This window comes from Armigeres subalbatus, chromosome 2, assembly GCF_024139115.2.
Source record: "Armigeres subalbatus isolate Guangzhou_Male chromosome 2, GZ_Asu_2, whole genome shotgun sequence".
Classification (NCBI taxonomy): domain Eukaryota; kingdom Metazoa; phylum Arthropoda; class Insecta; order Diptera; family Culicidae; genus Armigeres; species Armigeres subalbatus.
In genome coordinates this window covers 438,266,721-438,292,229 of record NC_085140.1, presented here as the reverse complement: position 1 = coordinate 438,292,229, position 25,509 = coordinate 438,266,721, and the positions used below count along the sequence as shown (strand labels likewise).

The following is a 25,509-nucleotide window of genomic DNA, read 5'->3' as shown; positions in this document are numbered from 1 at the left end:
TCCATTTCTCATAATTTGAGCGCCACTTCTGTCAAACAGAACTGTGATATCTTTCTTTACCAACCGGTTGACCGAAATAAGGTTGGACAGATCATACAGCTTCTCGAAAAAATCCGTCAGGGACGAAATGTTCACAGACACTTTCGTAGTGAGTATCTTCTTGACGTGGAATTTTTCAAGCTTTTCTCATGCTTCGGCAGTTGATTTGGCCTTCCTAATGTCTACCAACTGATTGTCTTCCACGGCCAATGGTCCAATGGTAGCCAGCGCTTGTTCATCCTTTGTCTGGCAGCATCCCGATTGTCTTCCCATTCAGGATTCTTATCCTTTACCGCGGTCCAAGGTCCTTCCTTAACCAGAAACAGCTTCATATGGAAACTCAAGTTGTCGTAATTGGTACCGTTGAGCTCCGCAAACGACTTCTCCATTTTTCAGCAGCTTGTTTGATTCTTTAGTAAAAAATATCTTTAAACTTCACCGTCTTGATTCGAATGCTGGGCCCATAACCTATTGTCACCCCAAGGGAAGTTAATCGTACCGGTATAATGAAAACATGTTTGTCTTCACCTGTGGTTTGATAGGAAGTAATTTTATTAAGGCTAATTCAACATTAACTGACATTCGAGCAATGGTTGCTTCGATGCTTCTGCGTTACGGAGCTGCATTGAAACCAAATACATTTCACCATACATGAGCAATTGTAGCCACCGCGTGGTTCTGAAGGATGACCCGAAATAGTGTGAATGGAAAATACACGTTCTAGATCTTCCAGAGAACTACAAATTGTTTTGGAAGAATCCCGACGCTATGTGGTGAATTTAACGAAATGTTAATTGTTACGAAAGTTCCGAATCTTTCCGGGAACCACCTGATGATCATCAAAACCGTTTGTTTATCACAACATCAATTCCATACTTGTCCAGAGGTGACCCGACCAGTAGATAGTAACAGATTTATATCAGGCCTTGTTATTCTGTTACAGCAGTTTTTTATAACAACGGTTGTTATAAAACATGTACCATTAGTAGTTAAAATAGCAAAAATTTGTAACAAAATCTCTTCTAGTTTTAACACAAATATTACTAAATATGTTATTTTTTGAACAAAATTATAACTCGTTATGTTACAAAAAAAAGTGAAAATAGCTTATAATATAACAAATTATGTTCTTGAAAAGATTATGATTATCCATAATGTAGGCAATTAACTTTGTCCATCTGTTTCTACTTTGAATATAGGTTCAAGATATACTGTAGGTGGTTCCTTCGTTTTTTTCCAATTAGCATCTACCAAAAATGTAGGCAATTTTTTTCGGTACAAATAAACATAACACCTTATGTTATAATCATGTTATGACGATCATGAATTTTTCTTTCCTCCATCTTTGGCAGAGAATTTATAACAAAATTATTGCAAGTTTTGTTATTTGTAACACATATTGATATAATTGTGATAAAATTTTGTTATGACTAACTGCTCGGGGAGCCAGCCTAGGGATGCAAGCCTCTTTAATAAAGAATAAAAATGTTTATTAATTTGATAAACATAAGCCGCTTCAACCATTTACGCAAACTGGAACAAAGAAGCACCCGTCACGAAGTCAGTCTAAACCTCCGATGGCTAATAATAGAAAAGCACATCATTAAGGATAAGCCTCCCGGAATCCAAAACTAAATGCACACACTTTTTCAAGGGCACGGAAGCAACGCATAACGAGACAGCAAAACAGGAATAATTAAAATTATACAGTGAACATTCGCTAATTGTTTTTTTTTTAGTTGGGCGCTTTTTGGTTGGGGGTTCGGGGGCGAATTCCAATTAAAAAGCAGCTAAACGTCAGAATGTGATGTCAAAAACGCGTTGACGTTTTGTTTTCGTGTTTGATGGGATCTATATTTTCTGGGGCGTAAAATTTTCCCTTGCTCAATGCAAAAAGTAAACAACATTGACGCTTGTCAAAACGCCCCAATTAGCGAACGACACTAGTTGGAGAGTGGTCATGCCCCAATTAGCAAACGATCACTGTAGTTGTGCGTTGCGTGAATGAAAATTGTACGTACGTCCTTTTCAAATGTTGGCCTAGAAATAATATTACATACAGCTACGTAGTTCAACGTCACCTTTGCGTACAACCCGATGGGGCTGCACGTTTGAATTTTTCCTGTTTTCTCAAGTTGACGTTCTAAGCCACATCAGCTATGTATTCATCATAAACGTGATCCGGAAAGTCTCCAGAATATTTCCGTTTGAGCTTGTTACTCAGCAAGTTTTTTCCCCCAATGCCGATCACAATCTCTATGCACACCAATCATCTCCAAAATGCGTCGTGAAGTGAATTTCCGCTTGTATGATCGGCTGAAGCACATTGTAGGTAGGGGAGAACGGTCCAAAATTCACCCCTCAAGCTTTTTCGATGTTTTCACCAATATAAATAAATATGCCGAACCATTTTAACAATAAGGTTTTCATGACTTTCTAACGCATTTAAAAATGTTTTAAAAATAGGCCTGTGGCAACATGCCCGAATGTAAAATGACACAATTGCATGTAAAATAATGGTGAACGCATGGTTGTTTATTTTTCTTAATCGATTGAACTACAATCTTACGGGTGATGTGGAAGAATCGCAAATCGTTAAATTTTAGTGAATAGGAATAGAATTTGCTCTCTTTTTCCAATGGAGCTAAATAATGGATAACTAATTATGAATTGTAACGGTAATATTCGTTCATATGTCCTACATCATATTATATGAGTGATTTTATGAGTGAGGCCATTTTGCCCCGGGGGTGCTTTATGCACTGCTCTCCCCTACATTGCGTTTGCAATGGCAAGAAATTAGTGGTGGAAGTGATTCGCCGGCTTTGTCGCTCTGAAGCGGCAAAATAAATATCTGCGATAAAAGCTAGCCGGCGGCAAAAATGGAACATCATCGTATCGGAAGGACCCGTATGTAATAGGCGAGTTGAATATTCGCATCGCCAAATCTACGATTTGAGAAACTGGTTTGTCTTCGTACAAGTGTCGAATAGGGAGAACTACATTTTCGGCGATACACCATTGCGATACGGTGTACCCTTTTGAAAATGGTCAGTTCATCATTATTGTAGCTTACGGTTCAGACAGCAGAATAACAATTGTTACGTCTTTGTTACGTCTTTCAAGCTTATGTCAAGCATAGTTATCTTCACCCTACTTTAATATATGCAATCGAAAGCCATGAACTTTGAATTAGTTTGATTATTTCGATATTCATAAATATATATATATATTTTAATCGCGAGGGAAATACTCTAGATCCGTCTGATTGTTAGTTATAAAAATGATTTCTCAGGCATGTACCTTATTAAAATGCGCTCGTACAGCTTGTCTGGTTTGGGATATTTTTATGGGTTGCAAGTTTTCACACCAAGTTTCTGAAATGCGCAAATACGAGCAACCACAACAGTCACGTGTCCGATAACGGTGATTGCTGCGAAACAATCGAGCCCATAATGTGGGAAAAGTACGCCACTCGATACTATCTAACCTATGCAGGGGATCTCAAACTTTAATAGATAACGACCCACCCCAAAAGTGTTGATTAAATTTCACACGATGAAATCATTCTGAAATGTGAAAAAACAGGATCCTGATGGCTATTACCAGATGCCCAGCCCAGCATTAGGGAATTCTAATTACAGGGCATGCAAATGATTGTGCTCAACTTGTGGAACTAACTATTGAGAATTATATCCCTCCTAGGCTTCTATGAAAACATGTTTTGGGGTGAACTTCTTCAGCACAACTTTGTTGTATGTAAAAGAATGGTAAACTATGATGTTCTATATAGATTGAAAAATTATTAATTTGATTTTTTCAGTGTTAGAAGTTCATCACTTAAAAATGCCACTTGTTGTTTGTGATACTCTGATTTAATCGTCTATCTGCCCACTCACTGTGATTGCCATAATGAACTGCGTCTGGGAACAGAGCATACTTTATTTGTTCCAATGGCGGAAATTGATCGACATGTTTTCGTGCAAATCATTGATACAGCAAGTGATTTAATTATACGGTGTACTGCACAGGTGCAACTATAGGGGGACATGGCAGAGTTTTGTTCCTTTGGAAGATTCATTTTTTATGTTTCACCGGGAACTTGAGTAGTTCTGTTCTAACACAATATGATGATATAAATAACATTTGCTTGCCACTCCCCAAGAAAATAAATATGTTAACGAATTGACACAGATTGATAAATTGTTCGATACTCGACACTCAACATCCTTTAAAAATTGTGAAAAAATGTAAAATGGAGGAAAAAATTCTAATAAAAGCTTTTTTTTTGTTCACTGTTTCCTAGTAAGGCTGTGTTAAAACTCCGGAAAATATATTGAAAATAAAAAACGAGTATCCAATTTCCACACTTCCCTAAATATAAGGAGCTCATCGACTTATTCCGATCTATACTCTAGCAATACATTGATGAGATGAAACTTCGTTCAGCAAAATGCTGTGCGGCATATGTGACGGTTGATGACGAGATTGAACAGTTGCTATTTGAATGTGAGAGCAATCGGATGTGGCACTCAATTTCCCTCTAAATCTTTGAAAAAGTGTCGAGTCGAATATTTTACTTATGCTACTTTAAATATTTATCACAACTCAACAGCATTTAACTGGGCAGTAGTAAAAAGCCATCCGTCAAAATGAGTGAGTATCGTCGTTGCGATCCAATTGAGCTAAATATTCTAAAAATAACCATCCCAAAAAATGCTCGATGAATAATTTGTTCTCGTTTCTCAATCGCAATTCAAGGGGTCCCTACGATGCTGTCGGAGTTGGACGAGCTGCCCTCAATCCAGCTGGGCGATTACACCCTGCGGTTCGAACTGGAAGATCTGACCCAGTTTGGAAAGGATGTGGCTATAAACGAGCTACGCGAAACACCGGAAGTCAAAGCACATGCAGTCGAGGAACTTCGAGCGTTGCTGAAAGGTATGATCATTAATTATCGACCAAAATAAACCCCCCTCCCAGGAAAATTAGACATTTTACGAAAAAAATAGATGTTTGCCAGAAAGCAAAAATAAATATATTTTTTTAAGGTAATGCTAAATTTTCATAACAGGTACCGTGACCTGCCCTAATTCCACGCATCGGCTAATACCGTGTTTTCATAAAAATTAGTGAATACGGAAGAACAGACTATCATGAACATCACATTACTGGGTAAAATACTTAGAAATATGTTGGCAAATAATTATTTTGTGTGCTTATGACATAGATAAGCCACTAGAAAATAAATACGATAATGTATGCCTCGAATAGTCAAAAATATTGATTTGCTTAGCGAATCGCTTAAAACTAGGTTTATATTCCCAAGTCTTGTAACTCATTTTTTTTTTAAATATTATTCACTTCTATTTTTTTCATTGGACACATTTTTACAGCTATAAAATATGATTGAAATAGCATTCAATATTGTTGTTTATGTACTTTTATTTATCAAAACAATTGTCAACTTTGGCATTTTTTTCCACCAGTAGTGCCCACTAGGCTTAGGCTATACTGTCGGGACGATACCCAGAAAAATTAAACGTAACATTTATATTGAGTATATTGGACCATTGGATAAAATCGTTTATTAAATTCGAAGGAAGGGTCAAAAAACATTTCAAGAGTAGAGATGGGAAGGATCATACAAATGAATGCGTACACAGAGGCGCGGCCACGTTCCAAGACATGGGTAGGACAAAAATTGGATTATCAAATCTATAGAATATTTTTATGGAATTTCAGCGACTTTCCGATATTCCATTTAATTCCACCACTTGCCTTTCCGGAGATCCTCTTGGATTTCAAGAGATTTTTTCGGACATCATCAGATAAGTTATAAATCACCATAAGACTATTATGACAATCATTACATTTCCAATGTTAATAGAACATTTTTAAATAGCATGTCTTCAAGCATTTTCACGCATTTCCAGAAGTGATTATATGGATTCCTGTAAATTTTATACAATATTGGATGATTTCAAGCAATTATCATTCCTAGGAATTCGTACCTTTAGAAGTCTTCAGAAATTTTACTACGATCTACCAGTAAAGCTTAAGATCGTCCAAGAGATCGACTTCAAGAGTGTTCAGCACTATTTACAATGTTACTCCGAATTTCAGACTTTTTTCGGGATAGCTTCCATTAGCTCTAAAGCCCTATAAGATCAATTATTTTGAAATAACACTCAGTTAAATTATTGATTTACGTAGTTTGGCAGTGCTGGCAGAATAAAAGATTTTTTGCATGTGGTTTGAACACTCAATCTTTGAAGCGTTATAACTTTTTTCGTGGACGTTCCAGCAACGTGCCTTCTTCAGCAAAGTTTTTCGGCATTCTTTGGGTTATACGTTAACGCAATGTGCCACTTGGTTTACGATGAACTGAAACCTCTAGTAGTAGAAATGCAAAAATATACGTTCTCCCATACTAATTTCCATACAAACTTCAAACGCGATGCGCAAAGCGAGGAAGCAACCAATCGGTCCCAAACTCTGCACAGTTGTTCAGGACCCAGAATGGCTTCGAAAAACCATTGATTTGAAAAAATGACCATGACGCCCCACTCTAATATGTGCTTACCATAATCATGGGTAGGACAATGCTTCGACTGTCCCACCCAGGTATTTTCATGCGTAGGACATGTCCTACTTGTCCCACCCACTCGCGGCGCCACTGCGTACAGTACTTCGCCAAGGCGAAACTTCTACTGGACGACCTAATGATAATGTACAACTAATGAACCCTCCTTAGCCGTGCGGTAAGATGCGCGGCTACAAAGCAACACCATGCTGAGGGTGGCTGGGTTCGATTCCCGGTGCCGGTCTAGGCAATTTTCGTATTGGAAATTGTCTCGACTTCCCTGGGCATAAAAGTATCATCGTGTTAGCCTCATGATATACGAATGCAAAAATGGTAACTTGGCTTAGAAACCTCGCAGTTAATAACTGTGGAAGAGCTTAATGAAAACTAAGCTGCGAGGCGGCTCTGTCCCAGTGTGGGGATGTAATGCCAATAAGAAGAAGAAGAAGAATGAACCCTGAAAACGTTCCTGTCGTTCAACATATAACGATACAATATCATCTCCACTGGCGGAACTAAGTTGGGGCATATGACCCACCAAATCGAATATTTTCCCTGAAATTTAATTATATACGCCAAAATTGCTCTGAAAAATCTGGCTTTGCAATATTTTCTTAGGGTTTTTTCAGAAAGATATTTTTTTTTTATTTATTCGGAAATTCTGATACGTATTTCTTCGAAAATTCCTATAAGAACTTCTTCCGGAATAATTTTAGCAATTTCTTTAGAAATTTCATTGCAAAATCTTTGCGAAATCTGTAAGGTCCTGGAGACATGTTTGAAAATTAATTCTGAAATTTCTCCAGAGATTTTTTGCGATAATTTCCTTTGAAAATCCTTCAGAAATTCTTTTCCCTCTAGGAATTCCATCCAGAAATAATTTAGAAAATTACGCCACCAACTCGTTTTTCCTTCCTCCAGGGATTCCTTTGGAAAACCGTCTGAAGAGGCCTTTGAAAAATAATTCGGACATTCCTTCGAAATCTCTTGTTTCACTAAAACCATACAAAATTCCTTTTGAAACTCATTTTTTTTAAATTTTGAATTCTAAGAATTTCGTCCTAGAGTTTAGGAAGGAATTTCTTAAGGAACTGAGAAGAATTTGTTTTAGGAAATTTTGAATTCATAAAGAAAATCAAAAAAAGAATTCTATAGAAATTTAGGAAGGTTTTCCGGGAACAGTTTCCGTATGTTTTCTAAAAGGAATTTCTTAAGAGGTTCCGTAGGAATTCCAAACAAATTTACAAATTTTTAAAAGAATTACCAAAAGAATTTCAAAAAGAATTTGCATAGGAATTCTCGAAGGAATCTCTAAAAGCAACTTCGCTAGGTATTTCCGAAAATAATGTGGACTTTCCAAGAATTTCCAAGAAAATAATAATTATTTCCGAAGATATTCCTAAAATGATTTCCGTGTGTATTCCAGTTAGAATTCCCGAAGGATTTTCCATAGATATTTCCTAAGAATTTTCTAAAAGAACTCTTGACGGAATTCCCAAAGGAATTTCTAAAACAAATTCGTAAAGGAAATTCTAAACGGAATTTCCAAAATTTCCGACATTCTTAAATTTCTTTGGACATTCCAGCAAAAATTCTTTCAGAATGTCTTTGGATTTCTTCTGATTTGCATCGGAGAAAAATCCAGAAATTTCTTCGGTTTTTTTTTTTCAAAAAAATCAAAGAAGGAATTAGGGTAGAATACGGCATTGGCAGGGTGCGACGGTTGTTGGCACCCTCAACAATATTTGCGTTTTCCAGCAAACATACACTATTTATGAACATAATTATGATTCAATCACACAATTTCATGTCTAAGCTTTCATTTGAATAAGTTGTTTGTGTAAAAGTAGCAAGATCTGATGTGTTAATCACCGAAACAAATTTGCGCGTACGAAATTCTTGCTGTTATTGCATTGCCAAAGAAAGCAGCGCACGAAAAGCAAACTGTTACTTACTTTTTTTGATCGCCTGTTTCTCCTCTTTATTGCGTATGACACGACAAATTAAGTACGTAAACTACTTTTTACACTTTATCAACACTTGATTATCACCACAAAGAGCAAATTTATGCAATATTTGCTCTATGTTTCACTAAATAAAATCGGGACTGTTCGTTTTCTTTGACAGCAGCACACTTCGGAATAGAGCGAGAGAATGTGTTTGTGAGCATATCAAACACACGCTAAAAAGATACCACGCACAATTCTATGTGATTTTATTTAAGCAAAAATACGAACAAAATATTCGGCGACGGCATTTATTTTTAAAAAAATGTTAAAATACAAATGCTTCTATTCAGATTTGTACGCAGACCATGAATTATATCAAAAGTGATAGCCACACCATAGTATTTTAACCCTTATGTGGCTGACAGGACCGTTTTCCATTTGCAACTTCAATACTTTCCAAGCTCTTAAAAACAATCATAACCATTCCCGTTCCTACATAGCGCATTTCAACCATAAATAATTGCCTACTTTTAGGGTATTATCTATTATTCAACTTCTGTGAAACGTAGTGTAAGAATGGAGTGGCTCCAGCGGCTGGATAGGACAGTGCTGCCCATTATTCATATATGATGACTCACGAGGTGGAATATATTGTTAATATATTATACTACACTGAGCTGAAATACCATCTAGAATATATGTGCAACGCACATAAATTTTTGCAATCAAGCTTTGCAAATATTTTTTATTGTTTCTGCACATAGAACTGGAGATTTGGCTGTTCTTCAATTTTATGTGCAATGCATATATAAATTAAGTCCACATCACATGTAATTTATCTAATCGTTTTAATATTTTTTATTTGCAGTTGCTAATGCTATTTATATATGTCATCTAATAAACCTTGAATTTTTTAATTTTTTTTTGCATAACCTAAATTACCGCCGCAAGCACAACTGCCTCATATTGATATGAAATCAATATCAATATGAGACAGTTATGGTTGCGCCGGCAGTAAGACACTTGAAAAATGTGTGGGAGAAATAGTACAACAATCACAATATTTATTGCAAACAAAAACCCGAAGTGGAATAAAATAACTGTACAAATTCATGTCTGAAACAACTCCATAATGTTCCTAGATTGCCATCACCAAAAGCACCTTAGAGACTTCCGCCTTTCGACGATGATTCTGCTGAGTTTTTCGACGGCACATACCGCAAAAATATGACAAAACAAAACATGTACATTTCCCTTCGGATCCCGCAGGCGCTTTTCCTGCTGTGTGCTTTCCTCCGAATCCGAGAGTCCTCCGATATATTGGACAAAACGGGACAATATATATGCAACTTCGCTTCTGTCGATATTTCTGAAGGAACTATTTTCCGAACTATTGCTGGCATCCGCATCTGAAATTTAATCCAGCTTCATTAGGATTGCTTGCAATTATTTCCTTAGCACTTTACATACCAGCTGCAAATTCGTGTCATCCTGGAACCACCTGGAACAGCTCCTCTGGTTTTTTGTTCCCTTTCGGTTCCGCCTTCTCCGTCTTTTTCGCTGGCTTTGGGCGTCTCCTCGGGTGGCTTTGCGGTGGAAAAGCGGAGTTACATGCGGCAGCTGATGACTGAGCTGAGACAAACCACTCTTACTGCTCTTATCGGCCATTGCGAACGTGGAGGTGCTCATACAGTGGCGCAGATTTCACCGGGGCCGTCGTGGACTTCTTGCTCATAACAAAAAACAACTTGTTGTCCAGGTCGAGATCCAGGTTGTAGCTCAAGATTCTGAAATCATCCACACAATAAAGCTTTATGATTCGCCATTTTGATGTTCAAAGTTTCCTAATCGTTAGTGGTCGCTCTTGAATTTTATGGGTGATTGCTAATAGTTATCAGCTATAACACTATGCACATAAAATTTATTAGGAAATTAAATGGGTTGTAAATGAACTTCATTTATTTTGTAATGCTTTGTTATCGGATTACAAAGTAAGCAAATAAAATTTATTAGCGGCACATAGTATCGAGTTGAAATCAGTCGTTTCGTGTTTATATAACACCTGCACATAGAATATAATGGTGATTTGATCTCAGTGTACCAGAACCGACGAGCTTCGTTTCACCTAACATTGATTAATTATATATTTTGTAATTTAAAAAACGATCGAGTATTCGAAATTTGCAAATTTTGATTCCATTTCTTGAATTAATTTTCGATTAATGCAGAAATTTGTATTTCATTTGAATGGGAGCCCCCCTTCCAGAAGAGGAGGGGTCTAATACCATCATAAGAAACTTCATCGTTCCCAAAAACCTCTACATACAAATGTTCATGCCGTTTTCTAGTCTATAAGAGCAGACAGACAAACATTCATTCTTATGTGTATAGATTTGGTTTTACGTAGTTTACGTCGAGCGGTCGTGTCTTGTACACAACCACCATGATTTTTTTGATGAAACAAACGTATCATGTAAGGACCGTAAAGAGCAAATTGTATATTTGAAACTGGTTGATAGACTTTTGCTTACGACTCTAAGGCATTACAAAAGACAAAAGATGTAAATCTTGGCAGCGGACAAAAAGCATTTAAGTTCCCTTCTCCAAAATGGCCAACATTATTCAAATAGGTTGAAAATGGTAAAAGTTATGATAATATCAATATCTGAGTACACGGGTACCCTATCTGCCATTCACGTCTGTTTTTTGTTGGCCGCATAAGGGTTAAATTTGTTTTACAATGTGTTTAAATGCTTTTGCCTATTTGTCTACATCACATAAAATTGATGCCAAGGCTAAAAATCTATGTTTTGTTTTAAGCCAATTTGATAAACAATAAAGTTTGTTCCAAAATTGAGTAAAGCGAGATGAGCGTGCGGCCGATAATTATGAATGAATTTTACTACTGGAGGATATAAACAACCAGCATTTGGCACCAATACATTACCAGTTTTCTACTTCCATGTCTAGTTGCTAAAGAGAACAAACTCATTGCTGATAATAGAAATTGCTATGCCAATAGAAGAAACGTTGACCTGTTAATTTATATTAAATTTACTGAGTTTGTGGTAAAAGCTGTTACATTTAGTGAACACCAATCATCAAAGAAAGAGCATACAAATGTATACCAGTTGAACTATACCTGTGTTTTAGTGTATTTACTCATTATTTTTATCATTCTATTTGGCGAATGTCTTAGACTGCCAAGAATAGGTATTTTCCCCTATTAAAAAAAAATCGAACGATCCTTCTTTTAGGATTTTTTTTCGGTACCTACAACACCTACGGAAATTGTTTTAGGATTAACTTTGGAAATTCATTTAGAAATTTCTTCGGAATAAATTTTAAGAACTCTGCCAGTACTTTACTGCCGTAATCTGGAAAAGTGACGTAACAGCCATTTTACAACAGGCATGTTTTCCATTTTTCTGTTAAAGAGCTCGATGAGTAGTACTCGTTAACACCATTTTTGGAAAATGGCGTATACGTCACTTTTTCAGATTACGGCAGTTTATTTGTCTCAAGAAATCCCTTTGGAAACTGTAGGAAGAAATTCTTGAAAATCCTTCGGAATTTTCCTCAGGAGTTTCTTCAGAACTTCTCCCAGGATTTCTTTCGAAAATTCATTTAGGTATTCCTTCGGTTATTCCTTCGGATTTATTTCGGAATTCTTACCGAAATTCTTTTAGACCTGCGAAGAATCTCTGGAGGCATATTCAAATGAACTACAGGGGGATTTTATAAATAGTTCCTGGTGGAGTACCCGAAAGAATTTTTGAAGGATTTGCTGGACAAATTTTAGAAGAAACTGCTGGAGGCATTTCCAAATGTATTCCAGGAAGAACTTGCGGAAAACAACCTGAATAGATTTGGGATTTTTAATCCCTTCAGGAAATTCCTAAGAAATTATTAAAAGAATTCTCGAAATAATTTCCTAATGGAATTTTCATTGAAATTTTTAGATTTTTACAAGAATACCTTCTGGAACATCTGAAAGAATTCTTTCGGGAATTCGCCAGGAATTTCTCCAAGAAGTCCTTCGAAAATTTGGACAGCAGTAACCCTGTTTTGAATCTGGAATTGAGACTTGCCAAAAAAAAACAAAAAAAACGGGATTTCCTCATACTTCTTCGGATATTCTTGAGAATTTCATAGGAATTTACTTCAGGAGTTAATTCGAAAATTTGTTCAGTAATCATTTAGGTGTTATTTACCGAAATTTATTCAAAAGTTCGTTTGAGAAATCCTCACCCATGAATTAATTCTGTTAGTCACCCTATAATTCTTTCAGGTATACACACTAACTTTTTCTTTCTCGAGCTCGGCAAAATCGGGCACCGCTGTAGCTCAGTAAATTTTAGAACTGAACTTCGGCATAAAATTTGGTTTATTACTGATTTTCGGCAAAATATTTACTATATCTCGTCAAAACGTCGAAACGTCACTTTTACTGAGATCTCGGCAAAAATCATGTTTGCTGAAACTCGGCGGTGTCCACCTCGGGAAAATAAACAAAAACTGCTGAGATCTCGGTGAAAAAAAATAAGTTTGTACCTTCGAAAATTCCTTCAGGAATTCCATCGTGAATTTCTGCTCTCTTCTGATTAAATATCTTTCAAAATCCTTCGCAAATAAATCTAGAAATACCTTCAAAAATTCCGAAAATTCCCTTAAAAATTGGTCTAAAAATTATTTTAGAAACCCCTCCGGAATTTCCTTCAGAAATTCCTATAGCAATACTTTCAGAAATTCTTCCATGTTATTAAATACCATCTCCCACTACCATACCACTCCCGTAATTCCGCTGGAATTTCTTTCAGGAATTTCCGATCGAATTCCTACGGGAATTTTTGAGGGAGCTCCGGAAGGAATTTTCAAAATTCTTTAATTTCTCTGTGAAATCCTTCAAGAATTTCTTCGGAATTTCTTCCAGGAATTCTTTCGGCAAATTCACAGGAAATTAATTTGGAGATAGATCCATTTTTTTGGGAAATACATCAAGATATTCCTTTCAAAATTTCTTAAGAAAAACCTTTAAAAATCCTTAACGAATACTTGCGTTTTGAGAATTTCTTCAGAAATTCCTTCCGAGATTTCTTAGAAAGTTCCTTCGAAAATTCTTTAAAGAATTATTTTAGGAATTTCTTCGGAAATTCTTTTAGAAATTCCATCGGAAATTGCTTTGAAAATTTGGTCGGAATTCCTACGAAAAAAATCTTCGGAAATACCTGCGGAAATTGCTTCAGGAAAATCTTCCGAAATTCCCTTAGGAGATTTGTTTATGATTGCTTTTGGAATTGGCTTTAGGAATATCTGAGGCATTCCACGGGGGCATGTCAGTCGATCCTGAGCGACCATTTCGAAAATATTTGAAACTCTGCACAGTTTTTCAATTTCATCTAAATCGTCATTTTTCGATATCAAATCTTCATATTGAGTCACGACTAACTTTTCAAAAGGGTGTATGTGAAAATGGTTCAAAAATATTTAAAAAGCTGCACAGCAAAAACGGAATGTTCGATTGTTATGATTTTTTCAGCAAAGTTAGACAACTAAATGGTGATTCTTAAGAAAATGTGCACAGTAAAAAAAAAATTTTTTTGCCTTTAAAAATATCATTTTTGTCACAAAAACTCAAATATCTCAAAACCCTATCTTTTTTTAGGGAAAACGGTCCATTATATTAGCTATCTACCATAAAAATTTGGTGATGGTAAACTAATAAACAAAAAAGTTATGACATTTCAAACATTTCACAATTTTCACATTTAGTAAAAAAAAATTTTTTCTGTGTAAGTTATTTCGAGAATTGCAGTTTGATGCAGATTTTATTGTTAAGGGACGTGATTTAAACAAGTTGTTTTAATGATATTTTGATTTAATTATTCATAGCATCTATAAGAAACTTAGACACGATCCAGTGTTGTGATCAAAAGTATTGATAGTGTCATAATTTTCATTGCACGTGACTGGCGAAAAATTCTTTTAATAGTGTTGAAACCTGTTGATAATAACGTTGATAGAAACATATCAGAAATGTTATTTTTAAGACAAAAGCTGCAAAATCAAAGATTTATATACACGTGTACGTCTATAGTTTACATGCAAAAAATATACCTCTTAGAGAATAGACTTTATGATCGGGAGGAAACGGGTATCTTCAACAACAACAAATGCATGATAGGTACATACCATGACAATGCTCACGAAAAGCAAAAAAATACTACTACTAAGGTTGTTAAAGATCTTATAGTAATTTTTTCTTCAGTCAAGCAAATGACACCAAACTAGTCAGTAAAAACTTAAAAGTGATTTTGTTTATTGAAATATTACGAACAACATGAGTAGCCGCTTTCTCAACTGTTGTAGGCCGTTTGATGGAAAAAGTGTTCAAAAGAGTTACGAAATCTCACCGAAAGCACCATAGATAAACTGAAAGCGACTGGTTATGCTCCAATGTCCACATTGAATACAAATTTACGCATTTGCACGTCCTGCCGTCTAAACGTTGACAAAAGAGCAATCTGTATATCATCGGTTGAGCAGAGCGCAGGAAGTTCGAAAACGACAGCAACTGAGGAATTGCCAGATGTATCGACAACAACTGAGGAATTACCAGAAGTATTAAGTGCTGAGAGCCTTGCCACCGTACCATCAGCGAAATCTGTTTCAACAAATCAATCGGAAGATGAGTGTATCCAAAAGGTCAACATCGAACGCTTTAACGAGGGCATAGCTGGGATAAAAGTGACTCCGATTAAATGGAGTAAGATGGACTACGTTTATTACCCGGAGAAAAAATACCGCGAAATAAACGAAGCTGTACGAAGAAACCTCTTCAAATTAGGACCTGATGATGTGGAAAATACAGACTACGATGAGGTAATTATAAATATGAAGGAAAGGTTCTCGAATGCAGCCACGACAAGGAAAGAAAAATTATTGATTTTGTCGATGCTGCCAAGTTCGTGGTCTATTCAGGATGCCATTGATGAGTTCAAAACCAATAGAAATACAGTAAAAGAGGCAAAACAATTGAAGAATAACTGTCTTTCAACCAAAAATACTAGGTCTAGTACTGCATTAACAGATAAGACAAAAGAAATAGTAGTTCAATATTTTGAAGATGATGAAGTAAGTCGAGCTATGCCTGGTCAAAAGATTATGTATCAGTAAAAAAGATGGAAAGCGTCAAGCAATCCAAAAACGATTAATGATGACGACTTTGAAAGAAGCGTACACACGCTTCAAGGAAATTCACGATAATATTAAAATAGGTTTTTCCTCATTTGCAAGCCTTCGGCCAAGGCAATGTAAGCTTCTTTCCAATTCAGGAACACATAATGTGTGTGTGTGCACAACCCATGAGAATATTAATCTTATTTTACATAGTTTGAAAAGAATCAATTTAACAAAGGATATTAAAATGTTAACTGGTAGTCTTTTGTGTGAAAATACAACATCAAATTGCTATCTACGATCTTGTTCGGATTGTCCAGATTCTTCATCATTGGAAAATACTTTATTCGCTGAGTTTGAAGAAAAATATATTGATCAGTTATCATTTGAGCAATGGGTGACCACGGATAGGTGTGACATAGAAACTATTGTAAAACCTGTAGATGAGTTTGTGTCATATTTTTGCTTGAAATTAGAAAGTTTAATCCCTCACGATTTCATTAAAACAGAACAATCCAGCTTTTTAAAAATACGAAAAATACATTACAAAATGGTGAATTTTAGTCATTTGTGATTTTCTGAAAATTACAGCTTTGTATTGCAAGATGAAGTGCAGTCCCATCACTGGAACGTACAACAAGCTACAATTCATCCATTCGTTATTTATTTTAATGGAAGTACGCAAATTGAACACTTAAGTTTTATTATAATTTCCGAAGGTTTAAGTCACGATTCAGTATCCGTAAACTTGTTCATTGAAAAATGATTAACTTTTACGCGTTGATAAGCATAAAGAAGTCAAAAGATATATTTCATGTCTGATGGAGCAGCGTCGCAGTACAAAATCGTAAGAATTTTTCGAGCCTATGTCAATTTAAATCAATGTACGGAATTGATGCAGAATGGCATTTTTTGCTACATCACATGGCAAAGGTCCTTGTGATGCTATTGGAGGAACAATAAAGCGCATGGCCACAAGAGCAAGTTTAGCCAAAGAACGTGAGCATCCAATTAAAACTGCGAAAGAACTTTTTGATTGGGCAAATCGTAGAAAAGAAAAGATTTAACCAAATTATCATTTTGTTTTACTACTACTGAAGAGTACGAAATAAAGGCTTCAGAGCTCAGCGAGCAATTTAATAACGCGAAAACGATCCAAGGAACCCAAAAATTTCACTGTTTCATTCCATTGTCGGAAAATAAAATTAAAGCAAAACTATACTCAAACTGTGCTGATAATAATTCAAAAGTGTTCGATATTTTAAAAATTTGAATAAAATAAATAAAAAATAAGTATTAATAAACTGTTTTCATGATATCATAACCCATACCAAAATTCAAACCCAAAACTCTTAGAGTTTCTATAACAACATTGTGTAACTGCCACATTTAATTTAATACTTAGGATAATATTAATTCATTTTTATTTATTTATACATATAATATTTATACATATAATATACATAATATCGATGAATACATAAATATGGAATATCATACAAACAACTTGTTTAACTCACGCAAGGCCCTTAACAATAAAATCAGCATCAAACTGCGATTCTTGAAAAAAATACACGGAAATTTTTTTTCGTTTACTATATGTGAAAATTGTGAAATGTTTGAAATGTCATAACTTTTTTGTTTATTAGTTTACCATCACCAAATTTTTATGGTAGATAGCTAATATAATGGACCGTTTTCCCTAAAAAAATTACGTTCGAAAAAAGATAGGGTTTTGAGATATTTGAGTTTTTGTGACAAAATGATATTTTTAAAGGCAAAAAATTTTTTTTACTGTGCACATTTTCTTAAGAATCACCATTTAGTTGTCTAACTTTGCTGAAAAAATCATAACAATCGAACATTCCGTTTTTGCTGTGCAGCTTTTTAAATATTTTTGAACCATTTTCACATACACCCTTTTGAAAAGTTAGTCGTGACTCAATATGAAGATTTGATATCGAAAAATGACGATTTAGATGAAATTGAAAAACTGTGCAAAGTTTCAACTCAATAGAAAATCATGAATTAAAAATTTTCTTAAATTTTGATGCTGTTGCTTGGAATCGCTCATCTGCGGAAATTGGTACCGTTGTCGGACATTTCAAAAACGCGAATATATGAACCGGTGCCAGCGACAGTGGTACATGTTACATTCAGTAAATGTTACAGGAGACGCATTTTTCCAAAAACCTCAAAAATAAAATTCGAATTAGCTATTTTCTGCAATTCAACTGTACCAGCGTGTTATGACTGGTGAGCCTAAAGGTAGTAATGAGAAATATGCGAAGTTTCTTGACAAATTTCAAGTTTGTTTGAACAAAATGCACATGTACCACTATTAATGGGAACAAATAGCAACAGAAACCGAAAATCGTTGCCAGTAAATGTAAACGTAAATGTTCATTCATAAAATTATTTTTAAATGGCAGTAAACCATTTAGAAATTTAAAATAGAGTTAAAATATGTTGTAATAATGTCTTCACTTGTCATAAGACGAGTTTGTACAATCCCATTAAATTCCACCACTTAATTGTATCTTGACAGATACGTATTTCGACCTCAACAGTAAGGCCGTCTTCAGTGTCTCGTACTTGACTTCAGTCGAGTCACAAATAACAGATATTGAGGCTGGCATCCGATACGTGTGTAAACATTCGCAACCGTTAATTTAAATGTATTTTAAATTGGGACCGCGTTTGGCAATCGATTGGAGATGGCGCAAGGATCATTGTTATTGAAAACGCAGCCCGAATGCGGCTGTTAAATGCATTGGCTGCGTTCGACGGTTGTTAATCAGCTGCATCCTTATGTACTGCCGCAATCAGTTGAGTAGATGGCAGTAGTGGGCCAACGTATATCATTTCAAAAGTTTACACAGGATTTTCAATAAAATTTGTTCTAGCTTCAATATCTGTTATCTGTGGTCGAGTCAAGTACGAGACACTGAAGACGGCCTTACTGTTGAGGTCGAAATACGTATCTGTTAAGATACAATTAAGTGGTGGAATTCAATGGGATTGTACAAACTCGTCTTATGACAGATTTAGTTGTCAAAATTCACTTTTTCGCCATTCCCTTACCAGATCTTTGCTAATAGAAGCCGTTGGTGTAAAAAACACAAAATCGACAAAAATGGTTTATGTACCACTTTCTCTGGCACCGGTTCAATTATGACGAAATATATTGAAGAATCCATGCCAAGATGTTTGATGATCCTTTGACTAAATCTATGGAGAAGTCTCTCCTAGATCATATTTTAAGTAGAATTTGAGAAAGCTTATTTCTGCAGATTCTTCACCCAGCCAGAGATTGCAACATTTTATTGCAACCTTGCATTAGTTTCGCGTAGGGGAAGGTGGGGAGGCTTGATCCCCGGGGAGACTTGATCACCCCCTGTTTTATCGAGAACTAAAGTAGTTTTGTTCTAGCGTATTTTTTAGTATACACCCAGGTTTTTTTTTACGCGGTTGGAATTCATTAATTTCTCGGTTAACCTGAACTTTTACAGCTTTTCAAATACCCCCTGAATTTTCTTTGATTTTTTGAGAATTTTTTGGTGAGGTTAACTCATTGCTTCATTGATCCTGAAGGTCTTATACGACCAAAACGAAACCGTGTAAAAAAAACCTAGGGATCCTCTAGACAAATGACCTTTATGTGGTGAGTTATTTTTTTGGATAAACAACCTCAATTATACTGCAGGGCGGTTTCTATGTTTTGACCTTCCTAAAGAATTATTCATTGACCACGCAAAATTTGAACAACTGAATGATCAAATGCTTTCGTTTTTTCACAGCACAAAGCCATAAATATGCTGAATGATTTGGACTGTTGAAAATGTCAACATTCCATCAAAATTTAAGGATATTTGGATTTGAAGTTATTGCCTCAATATGGGGACACTTGATCCCCCATTAGTCACCCATACAAAAGTTTGGCAAAAAAAATCCAAAAAAATAAAAATCTGTTCTCAGGCTTCTAATTTTTTGTAGATTTGACAGATTTTATGAAGGGTTGGCAGGAAAAAATATTTATTGCGTAGATATCATAGAGAAGGGATCAAGTCTCCCCAAATTTTAAAATTGCATGTGCTGTCGAATTCAATAAAAAAAAATCGTTCTTGTATACGCACAGCAATTTGAAAAATCCGCTTATTTTGAAGGAAAAATATTTTAAAAATCTGAAGGCACCTTTCTTATTTTATCAACGCAAGTTCTTGGAGAGGCATCAATTTCCCCCGAATATTTTAAAATTCTATTTTACTTCAAAAAATCGATTGTGTATGAATAACAACAATAATTTAAAGACTGTCATACATCAGTAAAGTTAAATAGGGAAACTGCTCCTTGAATTCATACCATGTACCCAAATCAATACCATTAGAAAACATAGAATTTCTTGCGCAAATTGTTTTATTTCTCATTTTTGTGTTTTTTTTTCAGCAGTGAGCCGGATAACAACAAAACACGACACAAATTGAGCCTAAATTGCCTGTTTAGCGAATGTTATTGATATAGGAGCATGTTATTAATAATGGAACAGATACCCTACTATATTTCTTAGAGAGTCTGTGTGGAAATCGCGTATGTTTATTTATTTTTGGCTGTGATACATCGCAAATCAGATAAGGGGATCAAGTCTCCCCAGTCTTCCCTACTTTGTTATTTTATTACAATTACAATACACGGCGTGTTTGGTAGAACAATATTATTACACAAAAATGAGCATCGCTAAAATTTCAACTGCGTAAAAATATAACTTCTTATCTTTCATTTCCTGGGTATTTAAAAAAAATCTACCAAGAGGTCCCGAACAACTTTTTTTTCTTTACCAAATGAAAGTCTTTCATTCATTTTTTAACCATTCTTCATGAATCAAAGGCAATAAATGAATATTATTCTTATTATTTTATTTTAAACCTAATTTCAAAAGCTCATATGTGGACAAGCATAACGGAGCCGAAATTATTAAAATCAACATTTGGCTAGCAAACATTACCGCTTCAAAATTGTTAAACTCACTGTTATGCAATCTCTCCCTTCCCTGATCAATGTACTTGTTACACTTTTTGGATTTAAATGTAAATTAGAAAAAATCGTAGAGATTTATCCAGATATAAGAGAATTTACAAATTGATTGTTTGAGCCCGAAAAACGATGGAATTCCGACATTCAAGACAAAGAAATTTGGAAAACCTGACGCTTTTTATCACATTTCCAAGGATGATATTATCAAACCACTTTTACATACCTGTGAGCTGAGCATACCAAGACCATCCTGGAGGTGGCAGAGCTGTATCCCCGGTTCGGTCTAGGAAATTTTTAGGTTAGTTATTGTTTCGGCATTTCTGTGTGGGATGATTTTGTTTGGTTTTGATAGTAAGGAACACAGTTGATTTATTGAGTTTTGACCAATATTAATGGGGCCTATTCATTGGTCCAGCTTTTTGAAATTACGATTCTGAGCATTGTTCATCTAGATTATTAGCCTTCAGATAGTTAAATGAAAGTGAAGCTCATCGATCACTTCAAAGTCTACTGGTTGTACCAAGAATCATGAAAATAAGTGTCGTTTAAAAGAAAATGCATTTGGAGTATGATTTTCGTTTATTGGTTAACTATTCTGAACTGTGGTACAATTTTGTTATCATAAGAGCACGATTTTCTGACTAAAAATCCTTACAAAACTACCCTGATTCTGATTGCCAAGATTTTGTGTTTGCGTTTTCTGTTGGTGCTTGACCTCGGGCTTGACCAAATAATTAAATGTTATTGAAAGTGATTGCCAATAGCAATAATGCGACTATAAAATGTGAACTAAATTTTGAATTGGTTATGAATTTCTGGTAAAAATAATCGTTTCTAATGAGTATTTCTTCAAACTTTCATTCAATATCATAGAAAACTGGCGTGTTAATATTTGTTATAAAAATGGAGTGAAAACTAAGCTGCTGTTTGAAAGAGCCACATCATTTGCAGTGAAATGAATTTTCTTTTTGATTTGATTTTGACTATCATTCGTTTTGTATCAAAATAACTAAGCATGCTGTGCCTGGAGAATTTCGCACATTATTTTTGGTATTATTTTTTGGTATTTTACCTCTTATGCAAGGCAAGTTCTAGCCTAGGATAGGATGTGCCAATTAGTCATTAAAAATCGTACCGATTTTCTGACAAAATCGTACCGGTTTCTGATTGGGTGAAAATGACAATCGATTACTTTGATCGGCGGTATCACATTTTCAAAAGGGCAGCTTGTTGTTACTTTGGCCGTGTTGCTGGGTAAATAAATTAGAATTTATGAAAAAATTCAAAAGTTTCATTTTTGAATTTTTGGGTGAAATTAATTTATGCTAGATTGAAAATGATGTATGCATAATTCTCAAGTGTTATGCTTATTTAAAACACTTGATTCGAAGCATTATTTACCAACTTTTTACCCATTTCACTATAAAACTCATCTAGTTCCATATTAAAACTTTTTTCTGATAGTACGTAGCATCTTTTACTACGAATAATGGAAGAAATGAATCAGAAAACATGATTTTTTTACATATATTGTTCGACAGATTTTGCATAAAAAATATTCGGAAGCACTGGCCACCACCTCGTCGAAGCAACCGACTGAGGAAACAACAAGGCAGTCACAATTCAATTGTCACATCCTATCCTAGGTTCTAGCCAACTTCTGTTATCGAGGTCGTCGCTTCTGCTCGGGTAGTGCGTGAATTCACAACAAGGAATTTCGGATTCAAGCTGTTTTTATTTGCGTAGGTTTATTGAAATTTGTGAAAATTTTAGTAGAATTTTATAGCTTTTAGTAATCCTTACTTTCTGCAACTATGTTGGAACATATGAAGGATATAGAAGATTAAGGAACTCATAAAGAAAATATTACACCACGCATTTAATTGATTGTAAAGCGCTCCTTGTTTGGACATCTGCAAGAAAATAAGGGGGGGCCAAATTAAGTTTCGCCAAGGGCGTCGGGAGGCCACGCTACGGCTCTGATCATGGGTCTCCGAGACTTCTATAAAAGTTCGATTTTGGAGCGAAATGATAGCCTTTCGGTACAACTTTGTTGTGCGAGAAAGGCAAAAATGGTATGACTGTCTTTAATGGCTGCCAAAGCAGAAGTGTCTCGCGCCGCGAAAATCCCACCTGGGCCCTGTAGCATAATCAGACTAATAATATTAGCTACAAGTTACAAGTTACAAGTCAAAAAATTACAAGTACTTGTAATTTGTGTTGCATAAAAGTGATTCGCCAACTAATAATATTAGCACTTGTATTATTAGTAAGGTTCAAATGACAAGTCTTTCATGTTCATTTACCTGTCAAAATTCATCCGACAGTTCACTGTCAATGCGGTAATAAATGATTTGTTTATGTTTTTCTGCAAGTTTGTGCATAGGATACTGCGATAGGTATACACGGAACGCGAATTTATTATCCTTCTCTCTTTAATTTATTGATCCGGTTTCGTGGTATTACCATTTTTTACATTGAAAAAGTAATACACACTGGAGCGATTTTATACGTGGTTTTTATAGACGAATATTAGGATTGACATGGGTTTTAATTTAGGTGATTTGTAGTTTACTCGAACGTATCTTCCATGAAAAAATTCGCTAGACTCGTTTGATGTCATTTTACACAAAATTGGCCAAAGTACGGTTTTAAGCAAAAACAACCCATTTTTGAGTAGGTCCTAAAGTATTTCTGCTTTCTTAAGAGTTATTTGAAAAATTTCATAATTTTCAGTTTTGTATTGAACAACGAGAAATTTATTCTTAGTGCAAAGTATTTCACTTTATGGTAATTTAAAGCACTTTGAATTATAGTTTCTTTCTCTGTTAAGACGTTAAAAACAATAAAACGATGTATAATTATTTTGTACAGCTGAAAAAATAAAATAAAAGCTACTTGAAAATTAAATTACAGCGCCATTCATACTTGTAAAAGAAACTACAAGCCAACGCTAATAATTTGTACTTATATTTTATTCATGCAACAGTTACTTGTAAATTCTGCCAATATTATTAGTGCGCTTTACTTGTAATAATAGACTTGTTAGTTGATACTTGTAGATTCATTATGCAACGGAAAAATACAAGTTATAAGCTACTCTACTAATATTATTAGTAAAATTTCGATTATGCTACAGGCCCCTGAATGAATAACCACAATAACAATGAATTGATGATTCCCACTAACGCTATTGTGCAATCACATCTCTACACGCAACTTTAATTTATGCGAACTGTATAATATTAAATAGTAATGGGAGTTTTTCCTAACTGATTCTATAAGAAGAATCCGACTGAAACGACTAACTCATTAAAGGTAATGCCTTTCCTCAAAGGAAGCAAGTTCAGTTGTTCAGCAACAATTGTTTTGTAGTTCTAGTTGAAAACCGAAGTGAACTCTCGGGACAATCGACTTTTCTTCCTTTTTCTGAGGCATATCAAATCAACAGTATTCGGCTCTAGAAAAGCATGCCAAACACTGCTGGGGACGGGACAAGCATGAGTGGACTTCCTAGCCGACGAAGGGGATAATGCTGCAACAATCGGCGATATTTGACTCAGCCTTACTTCTACGACAACTGGAACTGAGTAGAGCAAAATAAATCAGTAGATATCGGTAAAAGACGCGAAAGCTCAGTTGCTAACCGACCCAACTGACTAGCCATCAGGGTTTGCAGAAATCGCTCTCAATAGATAACGAACAACGATAAAAGAGAGGCAAACACTGTTCCGAATCATAACAAGCAATGATAACAAATTTATCAAACTTGTATACAAGTGCGAAAAAAAACCGAATCGGATAGGCAGTCCCCACAGAAAAATGGTGATTCTCGCTTTGTTTTTGCTCCTTTCGTGTTGGTTACTGCACAGCTGTGTAGAACAAGTTGAAATGCATAATCAGAGCCAGTGCCCCCCACATTTGGAGCTTTCTAAAAGAAATTTATCATGGGGTATAGCCTCCCAAATCAGTTCTCTATCATGAGAGCTTGCGAAAAAAGTCTCTCGCGGTATGCTACATATCGTATATGTATACAGAGTTGATAAGTGAGAGACTTGTTCTTTCTCTTTAGGATTCAATCCCTGCTAGCCTTACAACGTTGGTTCGAGCACTTCGATGTTACGACGCCCAACCAATTAATGTAACAAATTGGCATCTGCCGCCAAGGGTGCATCGCCCAATCTCTGCAAGAGATAGAAGCAGCCTTCTCAAGCATGGGATCCAACATATAGCTCCCAGCTCTTCTACTTATTCGCAAACATGTTGCATTAACTATTCTGCAATACACCACGACTTTTTCTGTCAACTGGAATGCAAGGCATCTTAGTGAAGGTCTTGGAAGAGGGAAAATGGATGGTTACTGTGTGTGATGTGTTCTCAAAATTCTGTGAAAGTCATGGGATACAGGAGAAGATAGACTCCGGCGTCAGTAGACAGGATTCCGCTCCAGACCCAACGAAAAATAAGAAAATAGAAAAAAATAAATCCCCTTGAAAGCTGGAGTATGATAAATGCAACAGAATTTTTCCGAGATGTCTTTGTGTTAATAGCAGAAGAATGGTTAATTACATACCTTTACTTATTTAAGACAAGACAAGATTCCTTCAAGATCGCGGTAGATTTGGTCCACTTGATATCCGATATGATGTTGATTGAGGATATAAATCTGCATCTTTTTCATGCAAACAGCTGCTAGAATATCTATAGAATAGCAAGAAAACCGGT

General features: G+C 35.4%; 1 protein-coding gene across 5 annotated transcripts in view; it reads left to right on the top strand.

Moving 5' to 3' along the window:
• The window catches only part of LOC134213640 (alpha-tocopherol transfer protein), a 133,449-nt gene that overhangs the window by 90,788 nt on the left and 17,152 nt on the right, over positions 1 to 25,509 (top strand). For 4 of the 5 annotated variants that reach the window (XM_062692885.1, XM_062692884.1, XM_062692886.1 and 1 more), the window contains one exon: positions 4,801 to 4,980. In XM_062692885.1, the coding sequence (XP_062548869.1) occupies positions 4,812 to 4,980 (169 nt within the window). In that variant the 5' untranslated portion in view covers positions 4,801 to 4,811. Of the gene's footprint in view, positions 1 to 4,654; positions 4,696 to 4,800; positions 4,981 to 25,509 lie in introns of all 5 variants that reach the window. The other variant, XM_062692882.1, reaches the window with a different exon arrangement.